Genomic DNA, 18,456 nt, shown 5'->3' on the forward strand with positions numbered 1-18,456 from the left:
CCCCTGTGTCTACCCCAGCGCTTAGAGCAGTGCTCTGCACATAGTAAGCGCTTCACAAATACCAACATTATTATTATGCAGAAGCAGTCAGAACATAGCAAATCGAATATTTGGCTGAGGGCGGGCAAAAATGGATAGAGGCAGCATGGCACGTCACTTAACTTCTCTGTGCCTCAGTTCCCTCATCTGTAAAATAGGGATTGACTGTGAACCCCACCTAGACTCTATGGGACCCAATTATCTGGTATCTATCCTCGGGCTTAGAGTGCCTGGCACGTAATAAGCGCTTAAGAAATATCGTTATTACTATTATTATAAACGTACGTGCAAGAGATGACTGAAGGATCGATAAGATTCTGGGTCACCCATGGAATCCGCGAACACTTGCCGGGTGTCATGCACTTCTCCAAGCACTTGGGAGGGTTTAGCAGCCAGTATCGGTCAAGAAAAGCAGTGGGATTGATTGAGCACTTAGTGGATGCGGAGCAGTTGGGAGAGGTAGAGGGCAATAATAACGATGGTATTTATTATGCGCTTACTATGTGCCAAGCACTCGTTCTGTAGCTTGTGTAGACCCGATCCTTGTCCTTCAGAATCCTATAACCGTTGGAGGTATGGTTTTTAAAAGGAGGGAAGGGGCATGTTTAAGGGAAGCGGCATGCTCAGTGGAATGAGCCCGGGCTTGGGAGTCAGAGGACGTGGGTTCTAATCCTGCCTCCGCCACCTGTCTGCTGTGTGACCTCGGGTGAGCCACTTAACTTCTCTGGGCCTCGGGTACCTCATCTGTCGAATGGGGTTAAGACTGTGAGCCCCACGTGGGACAACGTGATTATCCGGTATGGACTCTGGTCCTTAGAACAGCGCTTGGCACGTAGTAAGCGCTCAACACTTACTATTATCATCAATATTATTATTTGATGGAGAGGAGGGTAGAAGGCGTGGCTTGTGGTGTTCCAGGGAGGGGGGCGAATAGGATGTCTGCGGGCTGGCTAGGCTACCGATTCATCCGATATGAGTGGATGTTTTCTGTAAAATGGGTAGAGTGAGATTTGATCATCCACTTCAAAGGAGCAGATGATTACGTCTGCCTCTGCCCATTTTGCAGAGAGGAAATCTTCAAAGGACGAGTTCCAGAATTAATGACTACGAAGCTAAACGATATTATTGAGTATTCATTTAAGAACCCCCGCGAGCCGTAATTACTTTAAGCGAAGCCAAACGACTCTGTAATCCCATTCTTAGAAGAAGAAAAACCCAGGGTGGCCCAGAAGTCCAGGTTGGCCAGACCCCTCCGTTCCCTAGACGGCCAAACGGGAGGATGAAATCGAGGGCTCAAGAGGAAGGGAGAGATGGTTTCCCCGCACCCACCCCTCTTCGGAAAATATGGAGCATTTATTTTTCACCCAGAGGATATCCTGAGATTTAAAAATACGACTGCCCTCCAGCCTGCAGCTGTAACAACAAAGTTCACAATGCAATATTGACATCGGGGAGAGGTCCGGTTGCCCAGAGGAGACGGAGGAGGCGACCGCCCCCTCTGCGGCTCGGCGGGTAGAGCCCGGCTTTGGCGGTCGGAGGTCATGGGTTCAAATCCCCACCCACCCCCTTGTCGGCTGGGTGACTTGGGGCGAGTCGCTTCACTTCCCGGGGCCTCAGCGACCTCACCTGTAAAACGGGGATGAAGACCGCGAGCCCCACGTGGGACAACCCGATCACCCTGTGTTCATTCACTGGTATTTACTGAGCGCTTACTATAATAATAATAACGTTGGTATTTGTTAAGCGCTTACTATGTGCAGAGCACTGTTCTAAGCGCTAGGGGAGATGCAGGGTCATCAGGTTGTTCCACGTGAAGCTCACAGTTAATCCCCATTTTACAGATGAGGCAACTGAGGCACAGAGAAGTTAGGTGACTCGCCCACAGTCACACAGCTGACAAGTGGCGGAGCTGGGATTCGAACCCATGACATCTGACTCCCAAGCCCGGGGTCTTTCCACCGAGCCACGTTGCTTCTCTAATGTGCAGAGCACTGTCCTAATTGCTGGGAATTCATTCGTTCATTCAATCGTATTTATTGAGCGCTTACTATGTGCAGAGCACTGTCCTAAGCGCTGGGAATGTACAATTCCCAGAGAATAGAAGCAGCGTGGCTCAGTGGAAAGAGCACGGGCTTGGGAGCCAGAGGTCATGGGTTCGAATCCCGGCTCTGCCACCTGTCAGCTGTGTGACTCTGGGCAAGTCACTTTACTTCTCTAGGCCTCAGTTCCCTCATCTGTAAAATGGGGATGAAGACTGTGAGCCTCACGTGGGACCACCCGGTGACCCTGTATCCACCCCAGTGCTTAGAACAGTGCTCTGCCCATAGTAAGCACTTAACAAATACCAACGTTATTATTATTATTATTACAATTCGGCAACAGATAGGGGAAGCAGCGTGGCTCGGCGGAAGGAGCCCGGGCTTCAGAGTCAGAGGTCATGGGTTCGACTCCCGGCTCTGCCCCTTGTCAGCTGTGTGACTGGGTGAGTCACTTCACTTCTCTGTGCCTCAGTTACCTCATTTGTAAAATGGGGATTAACCGTGAGCCTCACGTGGGACAACCTGATCACCCTGTTTCTCCCCCAGCTCTTAGAACAGTGCTCTGCACATAGTGAGCACTTGACAAATACCAACATTATCATTATAATTCCCCCGATTAGACTGTAAGCCCGTCAGAGGGCAGGGACTGTCTCTATCTGTTACCGATTCGTACATTCCAAGCGCTTGGTACAGTGCTCTGCACATAGTAAGCGCTCAATAAATACTGTTGAATGAATGATGGAGACAGTCCCGGCCCTCTGACGGGCTTACAGTCTAATCGGGGGAATTATAATAATAACGTTGGTATCTGTTAAGCGCTTACTGTGCGCAGAGCACTGTTCTAAGCGCCGGGGGAGATCCAGGGTCATCGGGTTGTCCCCCGTGAGGCTCCCAGTTAATCCCCATTTTACAGAGGGGGGAACTGAGGCCCAGAGAAGTGACTCGCCCACAGTCACCCAGCTGACAGGTGGCACAGCCGGGAGTCGAACCCATGACCTCTGACCCCCAAGCCCGGGCTCTTGCCACTGAGCCACGCTGCTTCCCCGCATAGCAAGCTTCGCTGCATAGTAAGCGCTTAACAAAGGCCGACGTTGTTATTTTTATTATCACTGTTGTTATTATTCAGTTGAATGGAAGAAGCCGGTGAAGGACCGGCTTTGGGCCCAGGAGCCGGGTGTCCATGTTGAGGTCGGGGGAGGATGGGGCTCTGAGGGTCTCTGGGCAACAGGGGCGACTCGGCTTTATTTCCTTTGATTTTTCTGTCTTTTGATTTATGACGACGATGATGTTTATTTTGCGGCCCTCGGGCGGCCGCGGGTCGGGGTGGGCGGTGCCCCGGGGCCACCCGACGGGGCCCGGCCGCATGGCAGCCCTCGCTCGTGTCCCGAGGTGACACGGCCCCCCCCCCCCCCAAGACGCATGCGCACGACGCCCACCCGGCGTGGGCGGAGGCGGGCGCGGGGCAGGCTGGGAGTCGTAGTCCCCGCCCCCCCCCGCCCCCAGCCATTTTGCCGCCGGGGGGACTACAACTTCCAGGACGAGTCTAAAGTGCAGCGGGGGGGGGGGCCCGGGGCCGCGTCCGCCAGCCGGGCGGGGCTTCCCCGCCTCGCGAGATGGACCGGTCCGAGCTCGGCGGGGAGGGGAGGGAGGGGGCGGGCCGGCCGGGGAGCGTCGCTCAATTCCCCTCCCCGCCGGGGCCCGAAAGAGCCGCGCCTCCCCGGCCTCCCGGTCCCTCCCGGCCCGGCGCGGGCGGGGAATTGGGAGAGGAGCCCCGAGGCCCGGAGGAGCAGAGTCCATTTAAAGTTGGTGGCGGAGGGCGGCGCTCATTGGCTGGGCCGCTCGGAAAAAAGGGAGACGGTGCAGCCTCCTCGGCCCAACGCCGCCACCGCCGGAGTTGACTCTTGCGCTCTCGCTGCAACCTAAACGTGACTTCCAACATTTTTTTTTTTTTTTTCCTCTCCTCCCGGGGCTTTCTCCCTCCCTCCCCCCCCCCTCCCCTCCCCTTTTCCAAGATGTAACTACAGATCAGACACTAAGGACCTGCACACGTCGCCGATGTAGTTTTTGGAAGCAAAGGGGTGGAGTAAAGGGCGTCGGTTTTTTTGTGTTTCGGGGGAAATTTTCCATTATGAATGTTTTACTCAAGTGAGATCTCTTCTTCCCCCCTCTCCCTCGTCCGCTTCGTCTTTTGCCCCCCCCCCTTTTTTTTTTTCCAATTTCCCAATTTCGGATTTATGTAGAGGCGAATCTGGGGAAGAAAAGTCGGATTACAAGATCTCGCCGCCACCACCGCCGACAATAAAAACCACCGGGATTTCTTTCTTCTTCTTCTTCTTTTTTTTTTTTTTTTTTTGCAAATTTCCGACGGCTTTAGATTCATGAAGCAATCGTCCCCTTTTGCAATCGACATTTGGATCTCAGAATGAGCAAGGAAAGACCCAAGAGGAATATCATTCAAAAGAAATACGTAAGTGCCCTGAAACGACACCTCCTTTTTGACTTGCAGTTGGAAGCGAGGGCCGGGAAATGTCAAGTTTATAGATAATTCTGCAGCGGAGGGCTGTGAAAAACCCTGCGTCCGATGAGGCCGTCGAAAAGGGAGGGCGGGGGGGGAGGTTTTTCCAGCCCCTCGATGGCCCAAATCCTTCCAATCCGGTTCCGAAAACCGATCGGTGCGGAGATGCCCCCGAGTGAATAAATTGACCTCAGATGACACAATCGGGATCTAGTTTTAGATGAAAGGCCAGGGATTTCGGTGAAGCCTGGGGGGCGGGGGGGTGAAAATAGGGGCGAGAGGCTGCAGCAGCGTTACTCGACTGCATCCTTAAAACGTCTGTCCGGGCGGCGTGCAGAGGAACCCGTTTTTTTTTGTGTGTGTGTGTGTTTTTCATCCCGATCCGTGTCGAGGGCGCACGTCCTTTAAGTTGAAACCGAGCGTCCGTCCCCCGGACTGCCCCCCTGCCCCGGATCCAATGTAGGTGAGGGTCGGGGGCCTCCGGTTTGAGCTGGAAACCGGTGGGGGAAAACGACGTTAGGGCGAATGCCTTCGTTGGGATCGGCCCTCCTGACCAGGCGGCGGGTGAGTTTTGCAGGAAAAGGCAAGGAGGCCGGAGCCCGATGCCCGTGCGCCACCGTCAATAACGTCAGGCTTTTGTAAGCGGGGCGTCTTCAAAGACTCGGACGTATGGGAAGAGTTAAACGGTGTTTTGTTTGCGGCACGGCCCCATTTCGACGGGCAGGAGGACTGTTTTTGTCGTGTGTGTTGGGGGGGGGGGAGGAGAAGGGATGCACCGAATTTGCACCGGAGCCATGGGCGAGCACGGCGAAAATAAAAGCATCCCCCCCCCCGCCCCTTTTTCTAGGGGCGACAGGCCGATAAAGGGAGCGATAACCTCTGGGGAAAGTTTGCGTGGAAGTCGGAGCTGCCTTCGGGGGGTCGGCGAAGGTTCACGGCCCGGGGGGTGGGGAGGGGGTGACCTTCGGGACGGCCCGCAGATCCATCTCCATTCCCGGAGCGACCCGGGAAAGTTGGAGGGCGTCCCCCCCCCCCTTTTCCCGCTCCAAAGTCCGGCCACCGAGGGGGGAACCCGGTCTCCCCCGCGGCCGTTCCACCGCCAATTTACGAATTTAAAAAAAAAAAAGGAGAGATCCGCATTGCAGAGGAGTGGGGCCGACGGAGAGGGGGGCGAAGAAAGGCCCGGCGAAAGTGCAGCGGGCCGCAGGCCGGTCCTGGGGGGGGGGGGGCGGGGGGCTTGGCTTGCCGGAGCCCTGCGGGAGGACCGGGGCCCCCCCCCCATCTCCAAATTAAAAAAAAAAAACCCACCGAGTTGCAAAGGAACATATGTGTGTGTGTGTGTGTGTTTTGGGGGGGGTGCGATTGAGCGGCGAACAATGCGCTAAGCGTGCGCCCGCCTGCCCCCAGGACCTGTCAAGGCTCCCGAGGCCGGCCGGGACCTAAAGCCTTTGGGGGGATTTTCGTGGGTTATTTTTGGTGCATTTTTTTTTTTTTTTTGCAAACCCGGGGGGGGGGGGTCGGGAGCGCGCGCGCGTGCCCGCCCCCCCCCCCCGTGAGCGGGGGGCGCGGCTGCGGATTGGGGGAGGGGGCCTGGCTCACGCACAACTGCAGCGAGAGCACGCACACACTGCCACACACGCTCAGGCACAGGATCCCCTTCTTCCCCCCCCCCCCCCCCGGGGGCGAGCGGGGCATCGTGCACTCCGGAGCAACAGGTCAAAGCCCCCCCCCCGGCTCTGTCGTCATTGTGACGTCACAAAAGGAAGGGCCGGGGTGGGGGGTCGCCTCCCCCCCCCCGCGGTGACGATGATGGTATTTGATAGACGCTCGCTGCGGGCCCAGCACTGTCCTAAGCGCTCCTAGAAGTGAGGAGGGGGCGTCCGGGACCAGCTCGGGAAACACCCCTCCTCCCCCTTGCCACCCCCCACCCCCCCCCGGGCAGCCACCCCTCTCGGGGGTCTCCCCGCCCCTGCGGGATCCAAAGTGTAAAACCTCACCGGACCCCAGGGATCCCCCCCCCCCCGGGGTCTCCGCTCACCCCGACAGGGATCCAAAATATGATCCGAAGGACCTCGTCGCCCCCCATCCGTGACGGTGACTTTTCCTCCCCCCTTTCCCCGCATCTGCCGTAAGATGGAATCCCCATTTTCCAGGTGAGAAGGCACGGGGAGGTTAAAGGACCGCCCTCCCCGCAGAACCGCCTCGGCCCCCCCGGACGCCGGCCGGGTGGGTGTCCAGCCCGATTGTCCGTTCCGGGCGCTCGGTACGGCGCTCTGCGCGTGGTGAGCGCTCGAATGAATGAAGTTGGCCGGTCCCCCCCCCCCCCCCCCCCCCGCCGCCGGAGCGCCCTCCCGATCGATGTCCGGCCGGGCCAAGCCGGGATGGAGAGGCCGCGAGCCCGGACTAGGGTGAGTGGGCCGGCCGGGAGGAAGGTCGCCCCCACGATGGGAGGGGACCCCCAGATCCCTTCCTGCCCGTTGGACTTCCTCTGGGACCGTGGCCGGTCCGAACCCCCCGCCGGACGCGAGGATCCGGCGCTCGGCCGAAATAGCTCTCCGTGGGAGGAGGGCCGCGGGGAAACGTTTCCACGTTACGGTCCCGCGGACTTCTCCCTGGCCCGCGTCCGACCCCGGCGCCGGGATCGGTCGCGAAAGCTTCGGATGTCTGCCGATCTGCCGTTTAGTTTTACCGCTCGGCGGGACGGTTTCCGTCCCTTACGGCCCGGCGGTTGGAGGCGGGGGGGCGGTGACGATCGCTTCTAGTCCCTATTAAATGACAGACTCGAGAAACTCGTAAATTGCGTTCGTAACCCCGAGCGGCGGTCTCGATCGTGCGGGGCACGGCTCCCTCTCCGGTACCTCGAACGGGAAGACGTTTGCCTCCGGAAGCCCCGGTCCGCTCGGACGATGATGCTCCGCTGCCGTGGGCAACCTCTCCTGTGCGGAGTCGAGTTCACCTGAGTGTCGAGTTTACCTGAGTTTACTCGTAGGGAGTGGAGCGTTGGAAACCTTGGATTGGAGGTATCCTGAGATCCCCGATCGTATCCAGAGCAAGTATGAGCTTGAAGGAAAAACCGGTGCCTGCCAGACCGTTGGGTGATTATTGTGATAACAAGCGGGGAGGGAACGAACCTGATGTGATCTTCGGGTCTCCAACCCCAAACCTTTTCTTTGCTGGCCCGGGTTAGGTGAATCCGTGGGTGATTCCGATTTGAAAAGGCAGGATGATACCTTTACGATCCAAAGTGCGACATAGACACGTCTCAGAGTGCCCAGAGGACCTCCTCCGATGCCGGCGACATTTCCCCCCCGCGTCTGCCGTTAAGGTATCCCCGTTTTCCGGGTGAGACGGCGCGGGGAAGTTAGAGAGCCTGGGCCTCGTGAACGAGAATCGCCAGATCACTTTCAGACTCCCAAAGACACTCTTGAGCCGGATAAAAGAAGTCCAGCGTCGGTATGAGTGAAACGTACCGTCGCCGTGCCCGAAATCGACCCTGACCGGTTGTTGAGTTCTTTCCAAGTGACTCGGTGAGATTTCCCTAGAAGACAATGTCCCTGGAGTTATTTAAGCTTTCCTCGCCCAGAAAAGGAGGGAGAGAAAATCATCGAGGACTTAAATTGCGTGTGTGTGCGTGTGTGTGATTACAACCAAAATGAAACCAGAAACCAAACTGCAGCGCTGGCTTCTCCTTCAAAATAAAGCCGGTTGCGTGATCCATGAAGATGAGGGAAAGCAATAGCCCGTATCGAATACAGCGAGGCGGGTTCTAGGCTGGAATCCCGGAGCCGGCCCCCCGACCATCTTGTCTGAGGAAATAGTTAAAAGGAAAGCTCCGCCGTCTAAAACGCGTTCTTGGCATTTCAGAGTCGCATAGTTCTAACTCCTCTTTATTGGAGCTGTCTAGAGTGGCCAAATCTCTGCTCAGTGTTCCGAACAAACCAGCATCTATTAAACGGTCTGCGTCGCTGGGTCAGGCTGGCACGTGCTGGGGGACTCAGAAGGGACCACAGGCGATCTGCGGTCACTGACGTTGGATGGTTAGTCCTGCAGGGTGAAAAGTGTGTGCGCGCGCGCACGCGGCGGTGGGTTTTGAGGGGATAAGAGCAGCGGTGGCGTTTTCCTCCCCAGAGCTCTTCAATACTTCCGGGCTTGCCGTTACTTATCATTAATGACTGTACTGATGTCTCCCACCCACTAGGCACGTAAGCTCCTTGTGGGCAGGGGACGTATCTGCTAACTCTGTATTGAGCTCTCCCAGGCGTGTAGTACGGTGGTCCGCCCATGGTAAGCGCTCAATAAATTCCACTGACTCTCACTTGTAGCCTCGGGTATATTTATTGTCATCGTTATTATTTTTAGGGCACGTGTAAAACGCGTGTTGTGCGTCAAGCATTGTTCTGAGCACTGGGGTAGATCCCGGTTAATCGGGTCGGACACGGTCCCTGTCCCACATGGGACTTACCGTCAGAGTAGGAGGGAGAACTGTGACCTCCGTTTTACTGTTGAGGAAATCGAGGCACAGAGAAATTAAGCGAGTTGCCCCAGGTCACCCAGCAAGCCGGGATTGGAACCCAGGTCCTCCGACTCCCTGCCCTTCCCACTAGGCCTTGCATCTTCACTTTTCAAAAGAGTACTTTGGAGTTCTAGAGCACCTTTCTTCCAGCAGGTCTCGGAAAGCTTTCGTGTTTAATCTTGAGATTTGGGCCCCTCTATTGAGTCCTCCGTCTCGTTTTTTCTGTCTTTTAGAAATGTTAATAATTAGTGGTATTTGTTGAGTGCTTACTATGTGCCAAGCACCCTATCAGGCACTGGGATTAGATGCAAGGTAATCAGTTCAGATACACCTGGGCTCCCACTCTAAGGGGGAGGGAGAACAGGTGTTTAACAGATGAGGAGACCGAGGCCCAGGCAAGTGACGTGTCGGAGGTCTCCCAGCGGAAAAGGGGCAGAGCTGAGGTTAGAAGCCGGGTTCCTTCGGCTCTTTACCCTAGGCCAGGCTGCTCTTGGACGGTCGACCGGGCCAGGAGCGGGGCCTGGGAGATTAATATACTCCCCCCCAAAAAGGTGAAACGGGGAGGGGAAAAACCGATGCCATCGTCCTCGCTGTCTCCGAACCGCACGCGGAGGTCAGTGCGCTGCGTGCAGAAGGCGCTCAGTAGATGATACTGATTGATTAGTTGTCGGGCGCCCGGTAGAGCACGTATGTTCTCTTGGCTCATTCTCTCGGGCGTTTTTCCCCACCTCGGCATTTATGTGTATTCAGTTATATAGTCAGTGATGGATCCAGCTGTTTTATCTTGATGGGTCACACTCCCTATTCTGTCTTCCTCCATACCCTCTTCTAGGATCTTTTCCCAAATCCCTCCTGTAGCACTCTCGTACACATCTTTATATTAGTCTCTGTGATTCACCTTAATGGAATTCTCCTCCTACACTGGTTTGTAAACTCCTTGAGGACAGGTTCACATCTGCTAACTCTAGGGTAGGAGGGGAGGTACCAGCTTTGAAAAAGGTGTGGCTTTTGGAGAGGGTGTATGAAGCAGTGGCTTAGACGAGGTTGGAGGATCGTCCGTAAATTGGCAGTGCCTGTCGGCATCCGGCCTCAGTGGTCTAGCGGGAAGAGCCCCGGCCCGGGAGTCGGAGGATCCGAGTTCTAATACTGGCTCTGCCGGTTGCCTGCTCTGTGACCTTGGACAAGTCACTTGACTTCTCTTTGCCTCAGTTTCATCATCTGTAAAACGGGTATTCAGTACCTGTTCTCCCTCCTACTTAGGTAGTGAGTCCCCATGTGGGACACGGACTGTGTCCAGCCTGATTAACCGGTATCTACCCCAGTTCTTAGAATAGTGCCTGATACTTTGTAAGCGCTTAACAAATTCAACAGCAATAATAATGATAATTGCCCCTGCGGGGAATGTTTGAAAGGGAGGGGCCTGGGTCCCTGTCCATTCTGCAGTGGTGGGGTTGGGGGTGGTCTACTTGGGGTTCCTAGGGCTGATCCCTCTCCCCCTCCAACCTGTGGTCTCTCAAACTGGGGTGCTGCCCTCCCTCATCCCCAGCAAGTGGGGTGAGATGAGGTCTCAGAGAGGGAGGAACCTGCATTTTCCTCTCTCAGAGTGATAGGAGAGAACATTAACATGATCTGTAACTGTTGGCTGCTTACCTACCGCATGTGTGAGAGGAGCTAATGAGGTGGTGATGGGCATTAAGTAACTGTAAAACTATATTACTTTGTCAATCCCTATCTTTTTTTTCCCCTCCTTTCTTTCTTCTTCCCTTCCCCCTTGGATCCCGGCCTCCAGCTGCCTGTTGGGAAGTGGAGAAGATTTGGCCCCAAAGGGTCAGAAAGAGTGAGTGAGAGGGAGAGAGAGAGAGTGTGTGTGTGTGTGTGTACACATGTTCACCATCTATAAAATACTTTCTAGAATTAGTAGTAACCGAGAACTGCTGTTCATAACGTTTTAGTGCTCATTGGCCTTGCTTCCTCTGCATGTGTGGTGAGGCTTGACAGGCCTCTTAAATTAGTATTGAATATCCAATTGGGGCCTGCTTTTAAGGAACAGAGCGACAGAAGATGCATCAGCTCGAAGAGCGGCTACATCAGCTTCCTCCAGGGCCCTCTGTCCGGCCTGCGAAAAGCCCGGGGGGGCCGGAACCTCCTCCTCCCCCTCTCCACTTCCCCTCCACATCTCCCATCGGCTCGCGTTTCTTGGAAGTCACTGCAATCCCCTCTTCCTCCCTGTATTACGAAGAGCCCTCGTTGTGAGCAGGGAACGTGGCTACCCGCTCTGCTGTTGTATACTCTCCCAAGCGTTTAGTACTGTGCTGTGCCCACACTCGGTGCTCACCAATTCGATTGATTAATAAACTACTGAACTTGGAGAGAACCCCCAAATGAGTGTGGGTATACACTGTATCGAAGTGGTAAATGGAAGAATGGCATATTCAACTTTGACATCATGTCATATTTTTATATCTAAATACTTATTATGTGCCAGGCACTGTACTGAGCACTGAGGTCGATACAAGCTAATCAGGTTGGACGTAGTCCAGGTCCCACGTGGGGCTCACAGTTTTAATCCCCATTTTTCCGTCGAGGTAACTGAGGCCCGGAGAAATGAAGTGACTAGACCAGGGTCACACAGCAGGTAAGTGGCAGGGCTGGGATTAGAACCCAGGTCCTTCTGACTCCCAGGCCTGTGCTCTATCCACTAAGCAAAATTGCTTCTCAATTTGGATTTCTAGGGTGGGCCTAGATAGGTGGGTATGGCCTGGTTTGGGAACTCACTGAAAACAGGCCGCAAGGGGAGACTTGTGGTTCTGGTCTATAGGTGCTGAGGAGGAGAGTTTTCATGATCTCTCTTGCATTTTTATAATAATAATGATGGCATCTGTTAAGCGCTTACTACGTGCCAAGCGCTGTTCTAAATGGACTTTGTTCAGACCATACAGTGCCAAGTGCTGGGGTGGATTCAGGATAGGTCAGACATCAGCCTGTGGTACTTGCTGGGCACTTACTGTGTACAGGGCACTGTGCTAATCACCTGGGCAAGGACAATACGAAAGTGGTAGACATGATTCCTGCCCAGAAGGAGCTTTACAGTCAGTCTCTGTACCTCATAAGGCTCCCAGTCCAAGTAGGAGGGAGAACAGGAATAGAATCTCCGCTTTACAAATGGGGAAACGGGGGGCACAGAGAAGTTTAGTGGTTCCCCCAAAGTCACACAGCAGACAAGCAGCTGAGCTAGGACTAGAACCCAAGTCCTCAGACTCCCCGGCCCTTTGCACCAGGCCACGTTTATCTGTCAGGTGGCTCTGAAGTTTAAGGAAGATTTTGTCAGAAAAAAGACAATCCATCTCATATAAGAATATCTCCCAGTTTTTCTTGGGAAAATAATACAGGGCCTTGAATTTTCTTCCCTCTTTCCCCCTTCCGCCAGTCATCTTCTATATGGTCACACACTTCTGCCAAGTATTTGTGGAACACTTACTATGTGCCAGGCACTGTACTAATACAAGCAAATCAGGTTGGACACCGTGAACCCAGTGTGGGACAGGGACTGTCTCGTTCTCCATTTTACAGGTGAGGTCGCTGAGGCAGAGAGAAGTGAAGTGAGTTGCCCAGAGTCACATCGCAGATAAGTGGCAGAGTCCGGATTAGAACCCATGACCTGACTCCCGGGACTGTGCTGTGTTCACTATGCCGTGCTGCTTCTTGATAGGTCAGTGACGGACCTGGGGCGAGAACCCAGCCTACTGTCCGCTGCCGATAGTCGTTTATGGTATTTAAACTGTGCCGTACTCTGGGGTAGATCCAGTACGATCCGATGAGACAGAAGAGAAGCAGTGTGGTGTAGTGGAAAGAGTAAGGGCCTGGGAGTCAGAGGACCTGGCTTCTAATCCCAGCTCTGTCCTTTGTCTGCTCTGTGGCCTCGGGCAAGTCATTTCACTTTTGGACCTCAGTTACCTGATCCGGAAAAATGAAGATTAAGTCATTTCACTTTTGGACCTCAGCTACCTGATCCGTAAAATGAAGAAGAGTGTGAGCCCTGTGTGGGACATGAACTCTGTCCAACCCAATGTGCTTGTTTCCACTTAGTACAGTACCTGGCATATAGTAAGTGCTTAAATAACAATATTATCGTCGTCGTCATCATCGTTATTCTCTGGGCCTCAGTTAACTTATCTATAAAATGAGGATTAAGACTTTGAGTCCTTTGTGGGACGTGGACTGTCTGATTATCTTGTATCCACCCCACCACTTAGTACAGTGCCTGGCCACATAGTAAGCGCTTAACAAATACCATGAAGAAGAAAAATAAAACCCTTGTCCCACAAGAGGCTCCTAGTGTCTAAACGGGAGGGAGTACGGGTATTGCCATTTTGAAGATGAGGAAACTGAGGCCCCGAGAAGTTGTTAGTTGCCCAAGGCAATTGTTGAAAGCACAAGAACCCAAGTATCTTGACTCCTAAGCCTGTGCTCTTTCCACTGGGCCACACTGCTTCTCATTTGCTGCTTTAATCAGTTCGGAGGAGTTTTGATTCATGTTATTTTGCTACTTGTTAATAATAATGGTATTTCTTCAGCGGTTACTATGTGCCAAGTACTGTTTTAAGCACTTAGTATGTGTCAAACACTGTTCTGAGCCCTGGGATAGGTACAAGGTAGTTAGGTCGGGCGCAGTCTCTGTCCCGCATGGGACTCACAGTCTCAAGTGTGGTGATTTATGCGCTTTGGGTGTCTGTCTTTGAACCCCCATCTTCATATTTACTAGCCGTATTTCCTAAAATATCTGGGGCTGGTGGATCCCTAAACTGACAGTGGTGAGGGTCCTGTGTCGAGAATGCGAGAGACAATTCCATTAGTGATTTCCCCAGGCAGCGAGAAGAAATCTTTAAAGGAAAGACCCTGGTTTTACAGCTTAGCTTAAAAAAAAAAAAATCCTCTCCCCTTCTCCCCCCCCACAGGACTCCAGCACGCCAAGCAAATCCCGTCATTCACAGAAATGAAGTGTAGAGGGCCATAGTGCTTATGCCATCAGCTCAGATAGCGTAATCATAGTCGTCCGGTTCGAAGATGATGCGGTCGGCGGGCGAGATTGTATCATCGCCGGGTGTGAGTGTCACACGGAGAGGAGATCCCGTGCGCGCGGCCGTTAATGACTTCTCCGGGGAAGGGGAGCGGTGTCGCCATCGCCCCGGCGACGCCGGTGGCGTGGCCTCGACGGGGCTTCCCGCTGCCCGTGATGTAGGCAGGATGGCCCACGCTCGATTGGGGACCTCACCCTGGAAGACACCTGTCTCCCGGGGAATCCCCTTGGCCTCCAAAAATAACCCACACTACTATTGAAGCACAGGCACCTTCCCTCAGAACGACTGTGCTATTTTAAAATGAAAACGGAACTCTCGTTTTGGTCTGCTTTATTTAAGGGTGAAAAACAAAAAGAGCTTTCTGAACTTCTGAAGGCAATGGGTTTCCGTTTAAGACATTTTGTGAGCGAAGCAGAGGCAGGCATTGGTGGATCCCAGGGACCCTAACCATTCTTCAGAGGCGGCGACTGATGGATGCTCTCCGGAAAATGTACTCTTGGAATAATTTCTGTCTTAGCTCCTGATTTTGAGCATTTAATTGAGTCCAATTTCTGGGCAAGGAATACGGAACTGGCATGAAGCAGTGGATAGAACACAGGCCTGGGAGTCAGACGGACGTGGATTCTAATCCCGGCTCTGCCACTTGTCTGCTGTGAGAACTTGCCCAAGTCACTTCACTTCTCTGTGCCTCAGTTTCCTTATCTGTAAAATGGGGATTGAGATTGTGAGACCCACATAGGGCAGGGATTGTGTCCAACTCGATTTGCTTGTTTCCACCCCGTGCTTAGTATAGTGCCTGGCACCTAGTAAGCGCTTAACAGATACCATTATTATTATTCTGGTGATCTGCTCTTTCAAGGGAACAGCTGGGTGGGAAAGATGTTGAAAATCAAGACCAGGTGCTCTCCCAAGCATTCAGCACAGTGCTCGCACATTCTAAGTGCTCAATAATAGTAAAGTAGAAGTGGAAAGAGCGTGGACCTCGATTCTGATTCCAGCTCCGACATTTGCCTGCTGTGGGACCCTGGGCAAACTACTTAATTTCTCTGTGCTTTGGGTTCCTCCTCTGTAAAATGGGGATTCGATACCCGTTCTCTCTCCTCCTCAGACTGTGAGCTCCACGTGGGACGTGGACTGTCTGACCTGATTATCTTACACTTATCGCTGTGCTTGGTAGAGCGAGGCAAATGACTTGCCCAGGGCCACACAGGAGAGAAGTGACTGAAGCTGGGATTAGAACCCAGGTCCTCTGAGTCTGTGCTCTATCCACTAGACCCTGCAGCTTCTCAGCTTTTGAACTGGAACTTGTCACCTAGATTGCTACTCTTCTACTGCACCAAACTGCTGCCAGTAAAAAACCATGATTGATTGACACTGAATTGGACATTTGAGAAATGAAAATACAGCAGTCAGTCTTATGGATTGGTTTATTTATCGATCGACTTGTCTCCTCCTACCTCACCCCTCTGTTTTCCTACTGCGACCCAGCCCAAACACTTCGCTCCTTTAATGCCAACTTACCGTACCTCGATCGCATCTGTCTCACCACTCACCTCTTACCCATATCCTGCCTCTGGCCTGGCCTGGAACGCCCTCCCTCTTCGTAGCTGACAATTACTCTCCCCCCGCTTCCCCTCAAGACCTTATTGGAAGCCCGTCTCCTCTAAGAGGCCTTCCCTGACTCAGCCTTCATTTTCCTCTTCTCCCACTCTCTTCTGCATCACCCTGATTTGCTCTTTCTTCACAGTACTTGCGTACTTATCTGTAATTATTTACATTGAAGTCTCCCTCTCTAGACTGTAAGCACCTTGTGGGCAGGGAATACGTTGACCGCCCCCGTTGTATTGTTATATTGCACTCTCCCAAGCACTTAATACAGTGCCTGATTTGCTCTTCACAGTACTTGCCTACTTATCTGTAATTATTTACATTAACGTCTCCCCCTCTAGACTGTAAGCACCTTGTGGGCAGGGAATGCGTTGACCAACCCCGTTGTATTGTTATATTCATTCAATCAATAGTATTTATTGAGCGCTTACTATGTGCAGAGATTTGTACTAATCGCTCGGAATGTACAAATCGGTAACAGATAGAGACAGTCCCTGCCCTTTGACGGGCTTACAGTCTAATCGATATTGCACTCTCCCAAGCACTCCCAAGCTCGGCAAACAGCAAGCACTCAGTAAATACAATTAATTATTAAGCACCTACCGTGTATTAAGTACTTGGGAGAATACAATAGAGCAGAGCTGGTAGACACAGTCCCTACTTACAAAGTGCCATTTAATTTCAATGCGTGTTCTCTCATTTGGAGTTGCAAAGTTGACTTCTTTCTCAACCTTCTGAAGTATTTTGAGGCACTTGAAAACGGTATAGTGTTAAGGCCCCCTCCTCCCCCGTCCCATTCAATTTAGCCTAGGTAATGGCAGATCTTTCCTTGTGGACTGGGCTTGGAGCCAGAGGAATGTGAGAACTCCCTTCAAGAACTGTGTCTAGCCACTTGGTTTTACATGGTTATCTCGGAATGTTGACTTTGTAATTTATTGTTGTTTTGTTTTTCACTGTTATTGTTCCATGTGTCTGTTTACCCAATTTAGATTGTGAGGGCTCCTTTGTTATTTCCTCTGGGAAACTACTCTTTTTGAGCTCTTGCTCTTAATACTCTATTTTCGTGGAAGGGATTAAGAGAAGTGTCAATACTGAAAGGTCTTATCTTGTTATGAAGATCGGTTGTAATCTTTAAAGTGGAGAAAGGGCCCATTGGATAGAGCCCGGGCTTGCGAGTAGAGTCAGAAGGTTATGGGTTCTAATCCAGCCCCTGCCGCTTGTCTGCTGTGACCTTGGGCAAGTCACGTCACTTTTCGGGGCCCCAGTTACCTCAACTGTAAAATGGGGATTAGAACTGTGAGCCCCATATGGGACAGTCCAACCTGATTACCTCGGTAACTATCCCAATGCTTCGAAGAGTGCCTGGCACATAGTAAGCACTTCAAAAATGCCATTAGAAGAAAAAAGAGGAGAGAAACATAAAGCGAAGCAGTTACTAGGTAAAGGTTAATTCTTCTTGTTGGGGGACTAAGTGACATGGATAGTGATCATGTCTATTTTATTATGCTCTCCCAACCACTTGGTACAGTGCTCCGCACAGTGAATGGTCAGTTACCACTGATGATTTGAAATGAAAAAATACAATCCACAAACCAGTTGGAGTCAGTAGTGTTTAATCCTGCCCTTGAAGCCTTGTTTTTTTGGGTTTTTTATGGTATTTAAGTGCTTACTATGTGCCAGCTTACTATGTTCCACTCACTGTGGAAGACTTGCTGATCTGTTCTTTTATCCTTAATCTTCCTCCTGCTCCCACTCAGGGGAGAACATAATCTGCCCCTTCTCCTCTCCCTTCCCCCTCCCACCCCACCGCTGAGAGATAGGAGGTCCCTCGAGGCAGAGAGCATGGTTTTTGCTATTGTTTTTTTTTTAACTATTTGTTAAGCCCCAACTCTGTACTAAGCACCGGGTTAGATACAAGCAAATCAAGTTGAACACAGTCAATGTCCCACAGGGGGGCTCATAATCTTAATCCCCAATTTACAGATAATAATAATAATGTTGGTATTTGATAAGCGCTTACTATGTGCCGAGCACTGTTCTAAGCGCTGGGGTAGACACAGGGGAATCTGGTTGTCCCACGTGGGGCTCACAGTCTTAATCCCCATTTTACAGATGAGGGAACTGAGGCACCGAGAAGTGAAGTGACTTGCCCAAAGTCACACAGCTGACAAGTGGCCGAGCTGGGATTTGAACCCGTGACCTCTGACTCCAAAGCCCGTGCTCTTTCCACTGAGCCACGCTGCTTCTCGGTAACTGAGTCACTAAGTTAAGGGACTTGCCCAAGGTCACACAGCAGACAAGTGGAGGAGCCGAGATTAGAACCCAGGTCCTTCTGACGCCCAGGCTCTATCCACTAGACCACGCTGCTTCCGTACACATCTCTACTGTCTGCCTGACTTTCATTTTTCTCTCCTCCGCAAACTGGAATCAATCAATCGGTGGTATTTATTGAGTACATACTATGTGCAGAGGACTGTACTAAATGCCTGGCAGAGTTCAGTACAACAGAATTAGAAACATTCCCCGCCCACAACGAGCTTACAGACTAGAGGGGTAGACAGACCTTAATATGAATAAATAAGTAATTTATAATATATAATTTAGAGATGTGTGCAAAAGCGTTCCGGGGGTGGGGGTGAATATCAGATGTCCAAAGGACACTGA

At 52.4% G+C, this 18,456-nt stretch overlaps 1 protein-coding gene across 1 annotated transcript in view; it reads left to right on the forward strand.

Annotated features, from left to right (window-relative positions):
- Positions 1 to 3,911: 3,911 nt before the first annotated feature.
- Positions 3,912 to 18,456, forward strand: part of JARID2 (jumonji and AT-rich interaction domain containing 2) — a 209,515-nt gene continuing 194,970 nt past the window's right edge. The window contains exon 1 of the mRNA XM_029052933.2: positions 3,912 to 4,545. Within this exon, the coding sequence (XP_028908766.1) occupies positions 4,501 to 4,545 (45 nt within the window). The 5' untranslated portion in view covers positions 3,912 to 4,500. The remainder of the gene's footprint in view (positions 4,546 to 18,456) is intronic.

The sequence above is a fragment of the Ornithorhynchus anatinus genome, chromosome X2 (assembly GCF_004115215.2).
Source record: "Ornithorhynchus anatinus isolate Pmale09 chromosome X2, mOrnAna1.pri.v4, whole genome shotgun sequence".
NCBI lineage: Eukaryota > Metazoa > Chordata > Mammalia > Monotremata > Ornithorhynchidae > Ornithorhynchus > Ornithorhynchus anatinus.